The following is a 17,410-nucleotide window of genomic DNA, read 5'->3' as shown; positions in this document are numbered from 1 at the left end:
TCCTGGGGCCAGAAGGAAGGAACCCTGACGGGGTGTGGATTGATGCAATTGGCCAAGCCCGGAATATACCGGACAAATTTAAACTAGCTGATGAGATTGCAGCTGGGTTTGAAAACTTTCCTATATTTAGTGCAATCTTTCCCATCACAGCAAATAAAAACGTAAATAGGATCAACCTAATTCACTATATTAAACTGCAAGAAAAGGAGAATGAGGAAACAAATGGTAAAACTAAACAAAAATGGGAACAAGATTTAAATATAAAGATAAAAAAGGAAACATGGGAGAAATTATGTTCTGGAACGATGAGAAATACAATAAATACAAGGCTACGTATGATACAATATAACTGGATACACAGACTATACGTTACACCTCAAAAGTTAAATAAATGGGACCCAACAGTATCTGATAGATGTTTTCGATGTAAAAAAGAAATGGGAACAACAATTCATGCAATCTGGACATGTGAGAAAGTAGAAAAATTTTGGGAAGATCTCAATCAGATATTAAATAAAATAACAGAAAACAATATACCAAAGAATCCAGAGATCTTTCTCCTAAGTAACATAAAAAACAAAGAATTTGGAATTGATTTGGAGGATGCACAAAAAAGATTTGTTAAGATAGCTCTAGCCGTAGCAAAAAAAATGTATTATGTCAACCTGGAAATTGGAAGATAATTTGAAAATACAACAATGGTATATAGAAATGAATAAATGTATTCCATTAGAAAAAATAACATATAGTTTAAGAAATAATATTGAAATATTCGAACAAATATGGGAGCCTTACATTAAATACAATAGCGAAAACCTACCGGGGACAATCATTACCTAAGTTGATGGAAGGAGAAGGAAAGAAAAGAATGGACTCAGTAGAATTTCTGGTGTATTTTTGTTGAGTGACAACATTGTCTGACTGGTTTAATGTATCCTAGATTGTATACCTTAAATGGATGGGAGGGGGGGGTGGGTTGGGAGGAGGGAGGTGGGGGGGGAGAAAATGTCACTGTATATGTGTGAAAAGGAAAAAGTGTGTATCATGGCTAATGTGATTTATGGTGTGAAAAATAAAAAAATTTAAAAAAAACTTAATTCACTATAATGTCCGGCGCCTTACAAATTTGACCAGGGACGTTGTTGAGGCAGTACACCAACAACTGTCAGAAACTTCCCTTATGACGCTTCAGAATAGGATAGCGATTGATATGGTCCTGGCGGAAAAAGGCGAAGTGTGTGCCATGTTTGGAGATCTATGCTGCACTTCTATCTCTAATAACACAGGGCCAGATGGGTCACTCACTAAGGGGCTTACAAAACTTAAGGCATTGGCGAAGGAATTAAAAGCCCAATCTGGAGTCTCTAACCCTGTTTTGTCCTGGTTACATGGAGTGTTTGGGAAATGGGGCACAATGTTGGGACAACTTTTCCTAGGATTGTTCATTTCTGTATCTATTTTTATCACTTGTGGCTGTTGTTGTATTCCATGCATTCGAACGCTGGTCACGAAGACCACTGAGAGAGCCTTTGCCAACTGTGATGAGCTGCCTCCAAAATATCAAGCTCTACAAGCTACGGAGCGGGACTATCTCACGTCACAGGAGGCGTCAAAAAATGCTGAGATCGATCCGGAGTCTGATGGAGAATGCGACAGGGAGGAGGGATTATAAAATAGATCGTAGAACAAATATTATAAAATAGATTGTAGCACAAACGTTAACTTTTATCTTAACTAATTACAAATGCTTAGAAGGGATAGCCAGTTATTTGCTTGGGGGCAAACGGGGAGAAAACTTGTAAACGGGCAATGGGATCGGGGAAACGGATGGGAGGTATACGCTAAAGAGGGTTGGGGGGAGCCCTCGCCCACCAGCCTAAAAACCCCGTGAACAGAACCCGTATAGAGCTTGGCAATAATAGGCGAACTAATGTAACGCGGAGGACAAAGGTGGGATTGTAAGGTAAAAACATCATGAGTTGGGACCGGAGAAGGAGTCACCCAGTACTAAGGAGTAACAGGATGCAGGTGTGACCTTGTACGATCAAGATAAGTGTGGCAATAACAAGATGATGTGCAGCAGACTAACAGAGAAGGGTAGCAACAGCTTATTCATTGGACAATGTAATGGTATGATAATTTACTAAGTGCGTGTCCTGAGGCATAAAAAAACACCACTTGCTGATATCGGGAGAATGCGCCTTCTCCAACTAACACTGTTAGTTGCAAGTGTTACAATCCGGTAATAAAGAACCTTGATTTCGACTCAGTCTGGTGTCTGACTTGCTCATTCTCGAACAAAGCAGACCTGACAAGTTGCAGCAGGAGCTGCAGTTACCTTGTTCTGCCACTACATCAGAGAGAAGGGCTGAGCTTTTCTGACTTACGGTGTTTGCAATTAAATGCAGTCATTCAACCTCTAATGAATGAGATGGTTCAAATGCCAAGTTCAGAATTGAATATAATTAAAGCACGTGTGGTTGCATCTTATGAAGAATTAAAAAAAATTTCAGACTGCTTTTTTGGACTGTAAACAAGTGGCTTCTAACACAGAAAAAGTGTTGAAGGTTGAAAAATCAGTCATAGAATTGGGAGAACGCGAGAAGGAGTTAGAGGGGAAAATAGACTACTTGGAGAATCAAAGCAGAAGGAATAATGTGAAAATCGTTGGTTTGCCAGAAGGTATAGAAGGACAAGATCCTCTTCGTTTCTTTAAAGACTGGATCCCACAAGTATTAGGGAAAGAATTTTTTTCTGGAGGATTGGTACTGGAGAAAGCCCATAGAGCTCAAAGAAGAACACCCTCAGCTGGTCAACCACCGAGACCGGTAATAATTCGATGTGCAAAATACGAGATAACGACAAACTCTGTTATTGATTCAGAATAGCAGAGTTTTTTTTATCCTGATTTGAGTCAAGAGGTCATACAACGTCGACGTCGATGTAATCCAGTTAAAGAAGTTTTGTGGCGCAAAGGTTATGAGTCTACTTTTCGCTACCCGGCAGTGTTGAAGGTGTTTTATGGAGACTATCAATTTCGGTTTTTTGAGAATGATCATGAAGCAATGATTTTTACTGATTCATTGCCAGATATAAGAGGACAAAGACGTAGTCCACCATTGTCTCCTAAAGAAAAATCTGGTTGTTCTGCAAACGGAAAAAATGGCAGAAATGGGAAAAACGGGAATGGAAAGAGTCCAACTTCTTCTGAAATGGGATCTTCGAGATTGGAATCTCTTGGATGAAAAGAAGAATTTTCTTTTTCTTACTTTATTTTTTTGTTATTATATTTTGATGTTATTCATTGTTTGGCTGGGGAGGGAGAGATTTGCTCTAAGTTCTTTACTAGTCATCAGCCACTGGTGGGTGACCCACACCCAATTTTTGTTTAGGGATTACTACCTTTTGGCAGTTTTTTTTGGGGGGGGGATTTTTTTTCTTCTTTATTGTTATTTTAGTTAGCTTTTAATTTGTGATTTTTTTTTCCTATTGGAGGGCTTATATACGTTGATATTATTGGTATTTAGTAATAATAGTAGATATGTCAAAGTTGAGGTTTCCTACTTTTAATGTTAGAGGATTAAACAGTACGATTAAGCGTAAGCAAGTCTTGGCATATATTAAGAAAATGAAAATTGATATTGCTTTTTTTTAAACAAGAAACACACTTGAATGTGAAGCAAAGTATGAAATTAAAGAGGAATGGGTTGGGCATGTATATTCTTCTTCAGCCCTAATTCTAGGGCTAAAGGCGTAGCAATCTTGATACATAAAAATTTATGTTTTGAATTATAATCAATGGAGGAAAAGGCAGGATGTGTTCTTAAATTGAATTGAAAGATTTTTAGTGAATTTTGGACTTTACTTAATATTTATGCCCCAAATGCAGATGATGAAATATTTATTTCAGATGCATTTTTATGTTTGGGTCAGGCTAATGATAATATTTTAGTTGGTGGTGATTTTAATTGTGTTTTGGAACCTTTATTAGATAAATCTCTGAAGAAAGTTAAGAAATCTAAGATGGCAGTTCAGGTTCAAGCGTTGATGAAAGATCTTAATTTAGTAGATATTTGGAGACGTCTTAATCCAACAGAGAAAGATTTCTCCTTTTATTCATCTGCACATGAATCGTTTTCAAGGATTTACATTTTTTTTTAGTATCGGCACATTTACAAGAGAAAATACAACAAGCGGAATATAAAAGTAGGGTGATTTCAGATCATTCTTTGTTATATTTTACATATGCAACTTCTGAGATAATTCAAGTGGCCTATCGTTGGAGGTTTAATACAATGTTGTTAAAAAATATGGAATTTATTGATTTTTTGAAAAAACAAATTAATTTTTAAAGAAAATTCTAATTCTGTTCAAAGTAAGTTTGTATTAAGGGATGCTATGAAAGCTTATTTGAGAGGACAAATAATTAGTTATACTTCTAAAATAAAAAAGAATCGATTAAATCAGAGTCTTGAATTAGAGAAACAGATTGATGAGTTAGAAAAGGAATTCCAGAAAGATGCTACAGAAGATCAGAAAATAGAATTAGAGGTTGAAACTGGAATATAATATTTTGCAATCTTATCAATTTGAATGTGTGATTAATAGGACTAAACAATGGTATTATGAATGGGGAGAGAAAGCACATAAGGTATTGGTGTGGCAATTGAAGAAAGAACAGATTTCGAGGACTATTAATGGTGTTAGATGGAATTCTCTTATTACTTATAAACCTCGTGAGATTAATGATGGATTTTGTTCATTTTATAGAAAGTTATATACATCTGAAGGAAAACAAGAAACTGGATCGATTGATTTTTTTTTTTAAAAATCACAGTTGAATTTACCGACATTAGAGGATGCAGATATACAGGAGTTAGAAGAACCATCTACTGATTTGGAAATTAAAACGGCTCTGCTGGAAATGCCGAAAGGTAAATCGCCTGGTGATGATGGAATTTCAGTTGAATTTTATAAAAATTTTTATGATAATTTATCTACAGTGTTTGGGGATGTATTACGTCAAGTTGGAGAACATTATGAATTACCTGAGTCTTGTTCTAGTACTTTAATCACAGTAATCCCAAAAAAAAGAGATCCTTTGAAAGCAGCTTCATATAGACCAATTTCGTTGTTAAATGTAGATTATAAAATAGCTAAAATATTAGCGAATAGATTGGCTAAGTTTTTACCAAAGTTGATGCATATGGATCAAACAGGTTTTATAAAGAATAGATATGCTTCAGATAATATTTTTGCGCGTAATTAGTTTGATTAATAGATTTCGACAATCTTCAGAGCACCCGATGGTGATATCTTTAGATGCAGAAAAAACATTTGATAGAGTTGAATGGAATTTTTGTTTAAAATTTTGGAGAAATTTAAGTTTGGTCCTTTCTTTATTGGTTGGATTAGGGCTCTATATAGTAAACCAGTAGCTAGGGTATCGACGAATGATTTGATTTCGGAACATTTTAAATTGACTTGATCAACTCATCAAGGTTGTCCTTTATCACCAGCTTTGTTGGCGTTAGTGATTGAACCTTTAGCACAGCTGATAAGACAAAATACACAGATACAAGGTATGAAAGTTTTAGACGAGGAGTACAAAATTAATTTATTTGCTGATGATGTATTGGTGTATTTAACAAACCCAGCTCAGTCACTTTTGCATTTGAAGGTGTGTTTAATACAATATGGATGTCTTTCTGGATATACAGTTAATTGGGAAAAAAGTGAAATATTACCGGTAAGTGAAGGAGATTCATTCAGTTTATAAGAATATTATTAATTTGAAATGGACTAATCAAATTATAATTTTGTATGTTAATTAACAATCTTTATATAAATTATGTTCCGTTAATAAAAAAAATTAAAACTGATTTGATTAAATGGAAAGATTTACCTATTAATTTATTGGGTAGGATAAATACAATTAAGATGAATGTTTTTCCGCGTATACAATTTTTGTTTCAATCTATTCCATATTTACTTGATAATATTTTTTTTCGAGATATATTTATGGAGAGGTAAATTTTCAAGAGTAGCTTTGAATAATTTAACTTGGAAATATGAGTTAGGGGGATTATGTTCACCACATTTTCAAAATTATTATGAAGCAGCCCAACTTAAATTTATTAGTTCATTGATGGATTTGGTACAGCCTCCCAGTTGGGCCAAAATTGAGATGGCAAATATTTCTGAGTTTGAAATACATCAATTTTTGTTTAGATGGAATATAAATTTGTTACAACAATATAACGTGCCTATACTAAAACATTTAATGAAGTTATGGATAAAGAAAAATAAAATGATAGGCTTTAGGGGTAAATTATCAGCTTTGACTCAGTTGTATAATAATCAACTTATTTCTTTTTCAATACATATTTGAAGTTTATTGCATTGGAGATTTAAATGTGTGAAAAATTTGGGAGATTGTTTTAAAGAGAGTAAATTTTTATCTTTTAATCAGAAGAGGGACAGTTTTGGTATTGATAAGAACTCTTTGTTTCTCTATTATCGAATTTGATCTTTGGTAAAACGTATGTTTGGTAGAGATGATTTTACCTGAAATGACTAAATTTGAGACTTTTCTTATGAAGGTACCAAAGAAGGGTTATATTTCCTCCATGTATCAAATATTACAGGATGGTATGGATAAAAAGGGTTGGGATAGATCTAAAAGTAAATGGGAAGCGGATATTGGTTTTATTTTTTCCGAGGATGATTGGTTAGATATTTGTTATGATAGTGTAACTACATTGATAAATGCACGTTATGCAATGATTAACTATAATTTTTTTTACATCAATTATACTTAACACCTGAAAAATTAAAAAAGTATGGTTTTTAAGATTTGTGTTTTAGATGTGGTAATAAAGTTGGAACTTTTTTTCATGCTGTTTGGTCATGTATACATATACAATCCTTTTGGAAGAAAATTCAATTGTTTTTAGAATACCTGTATAAGATTAAAATACTTTTAGATCCAACAGTATTTTTATTGGGTAGTTTGCAACCTCTGAAAGGCTTGGGATTAGATAGGTTTCAGCTTGCTTTTGTATATTTAACTTTATCTGTAGCGAAAAAATGTATTGCTAGTATGTGGAAAGATACAAATATGATTGATATTAATAGATGGCATAATGAGATGAGATATTGTTTAATAATGGAAAAAATTATGTATGTTTCGGGTGATAATTATAATTTTTTTATTAATGTGGTCGTTGTATTCAGAATATTTACATTGATTAGATCTTAATATGTATACTTAATTTTTCTTTAATATTTTTTCTTTCTTTATGGCTCTCCTTAGGAGAGTTGGCTGAAGGTGGGGGGGGGGGGGTTCTTTTCTTTTTTTTCTTTTTTTCTATATGTAAAAATAACGTTCATGTTTATGGTTAATTGTTGTATATGTCATATACTAATTGTTTTTTGAACAAATAAATAAAGTTTAAAAAAAAAAGAAAAGATGAACAATGGACAATATCTGTAAGTTCATTAACTTAATCCATGCAGTACAAGGAAACAAGACGCCAACAGTGGTGGTTGCCTTAGACGCAGAGAAAGCCTTTGACAGAGTAGAATGGAATTATTTATTCAAAGTACTACTGAGGTGCAACCTACAGAGAAATATATTAATTGGATTAAAGCATTATATAAGGGATCATTGGCGAAGGTGAGAGTAAATGGATATATATCAAACCAATTTAAATTAAGCAGGTCAACTAGGCAGGGGTGTACACTATCTCCCTCGCTGTTCGCGTTAGCTATAGAACCCTTGGCAGAACTGATAAGGACAGAAAATAAAATAAGAGGGATAAAAATAAAAGAGAAGGAATATAAAATCAGTCTATTTGCAGATGACGTCAGAGTATACTTAACAGAACCAGAAATATCAATAAAAGAATTACATAAGAAATTGAAGGAATATGGAGAAGTATCGGGGTACAAGATCAATGCAAATAAAAGTGAAGCGATGCCAATGAATAATGCGGATTTCACAAAGTTTAAGAAAGAATCACCATTTGGATGGCAAACACAAGCAATGTGATACCTAGGTATTCAACTAGATAATAATCTAGGCCATCTATACAAATTAAATAATCAGCCATTAATGAAGAAATTACAAGATAACTTAGAACATTGGAAAGATTTACCACTAACACTGATAGGAAGGGTAAGTTGCATTAAAATGATCATCTTCCCAAGGATATAATTAATAACAATATATGAAAAAGAAAAAAAAACCCAAAAAAGAAAAAACAAATCTGAATTAAAAAAAAACTTTAAAAAAAAAACCTACAGATATAGCTAAACCATGCCGATCACTCCGATCTCATCTTACAGCCCAATTATCATACATAATCATAGAAAGAAAACAGAGCCAGATCAACTCACCACAAATGAAAATATTGAATAAATGGTCGCCAGGTTAACTCAAACTTAGAAGGGGATTCATAGACAGAGTTTCTAATTTTCTCTAAATTTAAACATAGTATAGTTTGGGTAAACCATTGGAAAACAGTGGGAGGATTAACCTCTTTCCAATTCAATAGTATAGATCTTCTAGCCATTAGTGTAAGAAAAGCAATCATACGATCCGCAGGAAGAGATAAATAAGTCAAATCTATCATAGGTAATCCAAAAATTGCAGTAATGGGATGTGGTTGTAAATCAATATTCAAAACAATAGATATAATGGAAAAAATTTCCTTCCAACAATTCTGTAAAGAGGGACAGGACCAAAACATATGTCTAAGGGAAGCTATTTCCAATTGACATTTATCACATATAGGATCGATATGAGAATAAAAGCGATGGAGTTTATCTTTAGACATCTAGAGACCATTTTATATATTTAGGGATTAAGATTACTAAAAAACATAAAGATTTGTTTAGGACTAATTTTTTCCCTCTATTGGACCTGATCGGCAGTTTACTTACCAATTGGTCACCATTATCCCTATCCATGATAGGCCGAATTAATGCTATTAAGATGATGATCTTACCTAAATTTTTTATATATATTCCAAGCTATACCTATTTTTGTTCCTAAATCTTTTTTTGATAAGGTCGATTCTAAATTGTCCTCGTATATCTGGCAAAACAAGAATCCTAGATTGGGGAAAAAATATTTACAGAAATCTAAACTGGAGGGAGGGTTGGCATTACCCAACTTTAGAATTTATTACTGGGCAATTAATATTAGTTACTTAAGGTATTGGTTGAATTATTCAGAATTATCTCTAAATCCCCATTGGGTAAATTTAGAAATTAAACCGATACAAAATTTTTCAATTAGTTCTATTTTGGGAGCTGCTCTCCCTTTTACTCTTACTAAATTATATAAACAAATTAATAATCCAATGGCTAAACATACACTACGTATATGGTTTCAATTCCAGAGATTTTTTGGCCTAAGTCATTTTATCTTGGAAACTCCTATTGTACTAAATTTCCTTTTTCATCCCTCTCTAATTGATCAAGCTTATTTACTCTGGAAAGTTAAAGGTATAACATGCTTTTCGGATTTATTCTTGGATAACTCTTTCATGTCATTTTAACAATTATCCATGAAATATGATTTACCTCGATCTCATTTCTTTCGATATTTGCAGATTAGGAGTTTCTTAGTTTCGACTTTACCCTCTTTTCCCAATCGGGAGACTACGACTGTTTTAGAGGATATACTATATTCAAAATTCCCTCCAAAAGGTGTGATATCTAAATTATATAATATAATTACAAAAATAAATTCTGGGACTTTTGAAAAGTTTAAAAATGATTGGGAAAGAGAACTCAACCTTCATATTTCTAATGAAAATTGGAATAAAATTCTGCAACTGGTAAACTCTTCTTCTCTATGTGCAAAACATTCACTAATACAGTTTAAAGTTGTTCATAGGGCAGGGCAAATGCAATGAGCTGAATAGCCCATTTCTCTTCTGTGTCTTGTGGTCTTATAGTATTGAGAGAAGTTCATTGGCTTTGTCTTTAATGAAATACTGACATTATTTTAGGCAATTACTATCAACTGAAGAACCTCAGCTTTAAGATCTGTTGATTTTGCTCCTTTTCCTCCAACTACCCCCACAACCCTGACCAAAATGTTGAGCCTTGCCCAAACAACGTGCCTTTTAAAATGTCTTCATTTCTCAGGGTGCAACTATTGATGAGGATTTGTGTCTCAGCCTTTACCTAATCTAATTAAATTAACACCTCAATTTCTAAAATTATTCGGAACCTGGAAAAAAATAATGCTAGCAATTTAAAAGAGCCTTAATTACTACATACAGTGAATAGTGGGTCCAAGGAATTCTCCCTCCATTTTCCAATTTAAACCATGGAAATTGGGTGGCCTGACACGTGGCCATTCCCCACCAACTCAGTGCACTTTTGCAGCATTCTATCCATGAGTCAGTCAGCATGCTTCAAATGCTCCTCCAAATTAAATATTGAGAGAATTCCTGTCTCCACCACCCTCTTGGGAAGTGTACTCTAATTTTCAGCAATATTCTGGAGAAAAACTCCTTTTTCCTTACCTTAAATCTGCATTCCCTGGTCATCGACATCACTGCTAAAGCAAGAGGTTTCTTAACCATCTACACCATATATGCTCCTCACAGTTATTACCCCTCAGCCCTCTCCATTCCAAAGAAACCCATCTTATCAAATCCACATCAAACACTCCACTTAATTATATACAAAAAAAACCTCCTCAGCACATTCAAATTTCTTTGCTTTGCCAATTATCCTTTATCAATTCCTGCCTCTCTGTACAGATTAATTCTGTCATGTTATTTTTCAATAAATTTCTTGTCATCATATTAGACTTGCCAACCTAAAAGTTCTCTTTTAGATCAAAATGAGTTAATTTCCTTGCTTCCACCACCCAACCCCTACCACACAATATATAGAAACAAATACTTTTCATATTGGCACTGCAATTCACAATCACTTTTAGATAATTTTAACCCCTCACTTTCTCTCTATAGTTGGCCTGAATTTTATTAAAATATTTAGTTTATTGTTTAGTTCTGATGAAAGGTACATGCTCAAAACATCATAAATCTATACTTGCTCTTCACATAACCAGCCACATCTCTTTTTCTCTTCATCATCTCCATTGTGCATTTGTAGCAGTCTATCATTCTACCAGTTTAAATTTTAAAAAAAAATACAACAGACCTGCTCCAAGTCTCGCACCATGTCATCAAGGTTGCAGTTAAATATTCTGCTGAATAGCTTGACAATCTGTTTGTCACTCAGGTTGTAAACAGTTTTCACCACACCTGGTAAAAGTAGCTTTATAGTCAGATACACATCTCCATGGAATTTACCTGAGGTTTAAAAAAAAACTTTTTTGTAAAATCCATTGTAAAAGTCTGCCTTCTCTGCATTTTAAGAGGGAGCTAAAGATGGGTGGGGTGGGGTAGGGATGGAAGCAACTTGCACAATGGCAGAATTGGGGGTTAGTCTTGAAGCAGGGTTTCAATCCGAAACATTGACTGTCCATTTCCCTCCAGGGATGCTGCCAGACCTGCTGAGCTCCTCCGGCATGAGTAGTAAAAACACACCAAAATGCTGGAGGAACTCGGCCAGCCTTTCAACGTTTATAAAAGACAAAGAGATATTGCCAATGTTTCGGGCCTGAGCCCTTTTTCAAGGAATAAGCAGTTAGAGGCCAGAAGCAGAAAATCTCAGAATTCAGACAATGGGGGAGGAATCCAGACCAACAAAAGGAGTTAACTGCATATGATAAGGGGAGAGGTGAGAATTTAATTTATTCTATCTATATAAAAGGAGATAGGGAAGGAAGAGATAACTGGGAGAAAGTGACGGGGAAAGAAGTGAGGAGTTGGGAGCTTTTAAACGAAAACAGAGAAGTCGATGTCATCTGGTTGGAGGGGCCCAGTCAGAAGATGAGGTGTTGTTCCTTCAATTTGTTGGTGGTCTCAGTCAGGCAGTACATGAAACCATGGGCAGAAATGTCAGCAAGGGAATGGGATGGGGAAGTGAAATGGGTGACCACTGGGAGATCCACACCATTGTGGCAGACAGAGCCGAGATGCTCAGCAGAGCAAACTCCCAGTCTGAGCCCAGTCTCTCTGACGTAGAGGAGACCACAACGGGAGCACTGGATGCAGTAGGTGACCCCAGAAGAGTCACAATGTTGCTTCACGTGGAAGGATGGTTTTGGGCCCTGAATGGTGGTCAAGGAGGAGGTGTGGGTACTCACTCTTGTGTTTCACTCCTCCAGCATTAGGATTTATTGTACACTGGTACAATTTGTACAGCTGTGAAATCCTGCATTAATATTTTAAAATAAAACTGCAGGTTTGGGAAAACTGAAACAATGCTGGAGAGGGTCAGTAGGTTTCTAGGCCCTTACTCAGCAGGCCTTCAAAATTTTAACTGGAAATGAGGGAAACTATCTGTATACCAGATTTTATGCAAGTACAACATGGATATCAAGTAGCTTATATCAGACAATATTATTTACAAGGGGGAAAAACTCATCAGGAAATATTCCTGTTGTTTTTAATATTTTTTTAATGTAGACATACCATTTAGGTCCACGAGTCCATGCTACCCAATTTACACCCCATTAAACAAAAGCCCCAGTACGTTTTGAATGGTGAAAGGAAACTGGAACCCCTGGAGAAAACAGACACAGGGAGAGCGTACAAACTCCTTACAGAAAGTGCGGGATTCAAACCCCGATCCGGTCCCAATCACTGGTGCTGTAAAGGCGTTTTTTAGATTTGAAACCAATTTGTTCAGTCATCATCTCATCAATTCTAGCTGTACAGGTTGGTAGATAGAATAGGATGAAGATCTCAAAAGAGGTGCAAAATGATTGGATAACAGTGAATATGGTATTTTGGTCCAGATTGGGTAGCAGGGATAGGCAAATATAGCGTGGCCGTCTAATATCAGTGGTTGGGAAGTTATTGGAAAAAGAATTTTGAGGCATAGAATTAACCTGCAGTTAAGAGAACCCAGCAGGAGAGAGCCTGTCAAACTAATTTGGTGATATTTAAAAACAAAGGAGGTGCTAATGAGGAAAAGTACAATTCACAGAATTCAGCACGTCTCACAACGTACACAAGAGGAACTCAGTTAGGAGGTAAAGTCCAGGCCTGAACCCTTCAAGGCATGAATTAAAAAGCTGGGGAGAAGGAAAGAAAGGGCAATGGGAGGAGCACAGACCAACAGACACAAGGTGTTAATTGGTTATGGATGGGAGGAAAGGTAGAGGAAAGTCAAGAATTGATGAGGAGGGGGGTTGGCTTTGTGAAAGCAGAGCTGGGGGAAAGTAGATGGGGGAAAGAGGAGAGAGACAGGGCTAGAAAAAAAGGTGACATAGGGATAGATGGGGGGGGGGGGAAACAGGGGGTGCTAACAGAAACTGTAAAAGACTAAATTTATGCCATCCAGTTGGAGGATGTCTGGACATAATACTAAGTGTTGATCCTCCAATTTGTGGGTGGTCTCAGTCTGGCTGGCCCTGATACCATGGACAAAGATACCAGCAAGGAAATGGGATGGGGAATTGAAATGAATGGCCACTGGGAGATCCCCACTATTGCAGCAGAAAGAGCTGAAGCAATCTCCCAGGATGTCCAATCTCTCCACAACAAGCACACCGATGCACCAAAGTGGAAAAGGTTTACTGTCAACTTCAGACTCATTTGGTCTATCTCTAGCAGCACATTCCTTTTCCCAATCTCAGGAAAAAAATCTCACATCTTCTACAAACCCACCTACTCCCACAACTACCTCAGCAACACCTCTTCACACCTGTCCCCTTTAAAGATTTCATTCCTTTCTCTCAATTCCTCTCTCTCCACCGCATCTGCTCTCAGGATGAGATCTTTCAGACCAGATCATCAGAAATGTCCTCTTTTTTTTTTTAAAAAGACAAAAATGGCTTCACCTCTGACACCATCAATTTGGGCCGAATGCACACATCCTCCATCACCCACACGTGCCCTGACCTCCTCCACCATCACATGCAACAAGGAGAGGATACCCTTTATCCTCACATAACACCTCACCAATCTCCAGATCCAACATATCATTCTTTGCTATTTCTGCCACTTTCTAAATTATTATACCACCAGACACATCTTCCCTTCTCCACCCCTCTTCACCTTCCACAGGAAATGCTCCTCCATGACTTCCTTCTTCACTCCTCCTTTTCTACTCATTGCCCTCTGACCTCAAGAGGAGCTGCACTGTGCCCACATCTCCTCCCTCACCAGCATTTGGGGCCAAACAGCCCTTCCGCACGAAGCAACACTTCACTTGTGAATCTGCAGGGATCATCCACTGCATTTGGTGTTCCTGCTGTGGTCTCCTCTACATTGGAGAGAGTGGGCACAAACTTGAAATCACTGTTGAGCACTTCAGCTCGGTCCCCTTCAATAGCGGGGATCTCCCGGTGACCACTTATTTTAATTCCCGACATGTCTGTCCACGGTCTCATGCGATGCCAGGTTGAAAGTATCCGCAAAGTGGAAGAAAGTACCTCTCATTCAGCCTGGGAACTCACCAAATGAATGGCAAAAGCAGACTTTTCCAGTTTCCATTAGCCCCCCCCCCCCCCCCCATTTATTCCTATGTCCCCTTTTCCTCTCCGCCCCTTCCCCCTCCCTCCTCCCTTCACCCCTTCCCTCACCCACCCTTCACTAAGACAATCCCCTCCCTCTAATCAATTCTCCCCTTTGCTCTCTCCTGTCCTCCTATCTATATCCAATTAACACGTTTTGTCTGTTGGCTTGTACTCCACCCCCTACCCTTTCTTCCCTTCTCCCTAGCCTTTTGATTCAGGCAAGTGCCTGCTTTTTACTCATCCACTGAAGAAAGCATCAGGCCCAAAACATTAGTTTTGACCTGCTGATTTCCTTTGCATTTCTGTGCTTTTACTACAATCACAGAGTCTGCTGTTTCACTTCACAAAAACTACCTTCAGCAAGGTCTCAGATTGGAGACTTGTTCAATGGTTAAGAACCTTTGGGATCTATTAGAATTTTTTTTTTTAATTTAGAGATACAGCATTGCATCAGCCCCTTCCAGCCCATGAAACCCAAATTTGATGAAATGAGGCACAGGGTGATGTTTGTAGGATAGTTTTGCAAGTGAAAGCTTGTGACTAGCAGTGTACCATAGAAATTAGTACTGTATTCCTTGTTTAGTAAGTTGCCACATGATTGACATGAACATTGGGTAACATTGTGGCATCTTGACTTCTTCAGTTACATAAGACTGACGAGTTGATAAAGTGGGCAAAACAACAATAAGCGAAACCTAAACCATTGCATTTGAGGAGGCTATGGCTGGGATGTACACAGTTAATGGTGCTACAAAGCACTGAGGAACCTCTGTTCACATCCAAGAATCCCTGAAATAGCAGCACAGGTAGGTATGGTGTTTAAAGCAGCATTGGGGGAACTTCATTGACCGGGAAATAAAGCACAAAAGCAGCAAGGTTGGAGTACATCTATATAACAAATGAGTTAAGGCACAGCTGGAGAACTGTGTGCAGTTCTGGCTGCCATACTACAGGATGTATTTGCACTGAAGGTAATGCAGAGGAGATTCACTGGGAGTCTGTGATGGAGTATTTCAGCCAAGAGGAGAGACCGAATAGGTTGGGTTTGTTTTCTTAGATTATAGAAGCTGAGGGTGACTCAATTGTGGCACATAAAATTGAGTGTGACCGAAAGAGTAGATTGTACTTTTTCTTCAATGAAACATATTCACAAAGTATTGCAAAAATTCAGTTTACCGGAGAAGTATATTAATTGGATTAAAGCATTATATAAGGGACCGTTAGCGAAAGTGACAGTAAATGGGCATGTATCAAAGCAATTTAACTTAAGCAGGTCAACACGGCAGGGATGCCCACTATCACCCTTATTGTTTGCGCTAGCTATAGAACCACTAGCAGAATTGATAAGAATAGATAATAATATAAAAGGAATAAAAATAAAAGACAGGGAATATAAAATCAGTCTATTTGCGGATGATGTTATAATGTACTTAACAGAACCAGAACTATCAATAAAAGAATTATATAAGAAATTGAAGGAATATGGAGAAGTGTCGGGTTACAAGATAAACGTAAATAAAAGTGAAGCAATGCCTATGAATAATGCGGATTTCTCAAAATTTAAGAAGGAATCTCCATTCAGATGGCAAATGCAGGCAATAAGATACCTAGGTGTACAAATAAACAAAAATCTAGGCCAATTATATAAACTCAATTACAATCCACTAATGAAAAAATTACAGGACGATTTAGAGCATTGGAAATATCTATCACTAACACTGATAGGAAGGATAAACTGTATTAAAATGAACATTTTTCCAAGGATACTATACTTATTTCAGGCATTGCCAATACAACTGACAGAAAAATTCTTTAAAGAGTTAAAGAAAATAATAAGGAAATTTTTATGGAGAGGGGGGAAACCGAGGATAGCACTAGATAAATTAACAGAATGGTATAAACAAGGAGGCTTACAATTGCCAAACTTCAAAAATTATTATAGAGCCGCACAATTAAGATACCTATCAGATTTTTATCAAACAAGGGAAAAACCAGACTGGACGAGATTAGAATTAGATAAAATAGGGGAAAAGATACCTGAACACATATTATATAAATGGGACGAAAAATTGGTACAACATAGAACTTCTCCAGTATTACATCATCTCCTCAATATTTGGAAGAAGATTCATGTAGAAAGAAATAAAACAAATTATCAAATACCAAAACTAATATTGACGCAAAATAAGCTACTCCCTTTTACAATAGACAACCTTTCCTTTAGAAAATGGGGAAAAAAAAGGGATTAAAAGAATAGAAAATTGTTTTTCAGGAAGTAGATTCTTATCCTTTGAACAAATGAGAGATAAGTATAATATAACTGGAGATACAGCGCTGGCATATTACCAACTGAGATCCTACTTGAAAGATAAATTAGGAAGAAATTTGAGTTTACCAGAGGGAAGTAACCTTGAATATGTGATTACAGATACAAAGTTAATCAAAAGATTTATAACAAATATGTATATTAAACTGCAAGAAAAGGAGAATGAGGAAACAAATGGTAAAACTAAACAAAAATGGGAACAAGATTTAAATATAAAGATAAAAAAGGAAACATGGGAGAAATTATGTTCTGGAACGATGAGAAATACAATAAATACGAGGCTACGTATGATACAATATAATTGGTTACACAGACTATACATTACACCGCAAAAGTTAAATAAATGGGACCCAACAGTATCTGATAGATGTTTTCGATGTAAAAAAAAGAAAGGGGAACAACAATTCATGCAATCTGGACATGTGAGAGAGTAGAAAAATTTTGGGATGATCTCAATCAGATAT

The 17,410-nt window shown here is 36.2% G+C and overlaps 1 protein-coding gene across 5 annotated transcripts in view; it reads right to left on the bottom strand.

Annotated features, from left to right (window-relative positions):
• Positions 1-17,410, bottom strand: part of lig3 (ligase III, DNA, ATP-dependent) — a 131,427-nt gene that overhangs the window by 92,047 nt on the left and 21,970 nt on the right. For all 5 annotated transcript variants that reach the window (XR_011348698.1, XM_069910904.1, XM_069910906.1 and 2 more), the window contains exon 5: positions 11,191-11,342. Coding sequence is in view for 4 of the 5 variants with exons in the window: in XM_069910904.1 (XP_069767005.1) it covers positions 11,191-11,342 (152 nt within the window). In the remaining variant the exon portion in view is untranslated. The remainder of the gene's footprint in view (positions 1-11,190; positions 11,343-17,410) is intronic.

Source organism: Narcine bancroftii, chromosome 14, assembly GCF_036971445.1.
Source record: "Narcine bancroftii isolate sNarBan1 chromosome 14, sNarBan1.hap1, whole genome shotgun sequence".
Lineage (NCBI taxonomy): Eukaryota > Metazoa > Chordata > Chondrichthyes > Torpediniformes > Narcinidae > Narcine > Narcine bancroftii.
Note: the sequence above shows the minus strand (reverse complement) of the source record. Positions and strands in the feature narration are given on the sequence as shown.